Source organism: Fulmarus glacialis, unplaced genomic scaffold (genome assembly GCF_000690835.1).
Source record: "Fulmarus glacialis isolate BGI_N327 unplaced genomic scaffold, ASM69083v1 scaffold42173, whole genome shotgun sequence".
NCBI classification, from domain to species: domain Eukaryota; kingdom Metazoa; phylum Chordata; class Aves; order Procellariiformes; family Procellariidae; genus Fulmarus; species Fulmarus glacialis.
Window position 1 is genome coordinate 1106 of NW_009205588.1, and position 331 is coordinate 1436.

At 65.9% G+C, this 331-nt stretch overlaps 1 protein-coding gene across 1 annotated transcript in view; it reads left to right on the forward strand.

Moving 5' to 3' along the window:
- Window positions 1–254, forward strand: part of RBM8A (RNA binding motif protein 8A) — a gene marked incomplete at its 5' end in the record, with an annotated part of 1283 nt that extends 1029 nt beyond the window's left edge. The window contains one exon of the mRNA XM_009575436.1: window positions 114–254. Coding sequence (XP_009573731.1) covers window positions 114–254 — 141 coding nt within the window. The remainder of the gene's footprint in view (window positions 1–113) is intronic.
- Between the last annotated feature and the right edge of the window lie 77 nt (window positions 255–331).

A 331-nucleotide genomic window follows, 5' to 3' on the forward strand; every position in this document is an offset into this window, starting at 1 on the left:
GGCCGTGATCGAACAGGTCTTGTGTAGGGATTATTCCCGTGTTCGGCCCCTCACCGGGCTCCCCCTCTGCCAGGATCCGCCCCGGCTCACGCTCCCTCCCTCCCGCTCCTTAGGGATATACTCTGGTCGAGTACGAAACCTATAAAGAGGCGCAGGCGGCCATGGAGGGGCTGAACGGCCAGGAGCTGATGGGGCAGCCCATCAGCGTGGATTGGTGCTTCGTGAGAGGGCCCCCGAAAGGAAAGAGAAGGTAAGGGCCGGGCTGCAGGCGCGCGGGGTCGGGAGCGAGGCCTCGGTGTGTCGGGGACCCGCTTGTCCGCCTGGCCGAGAG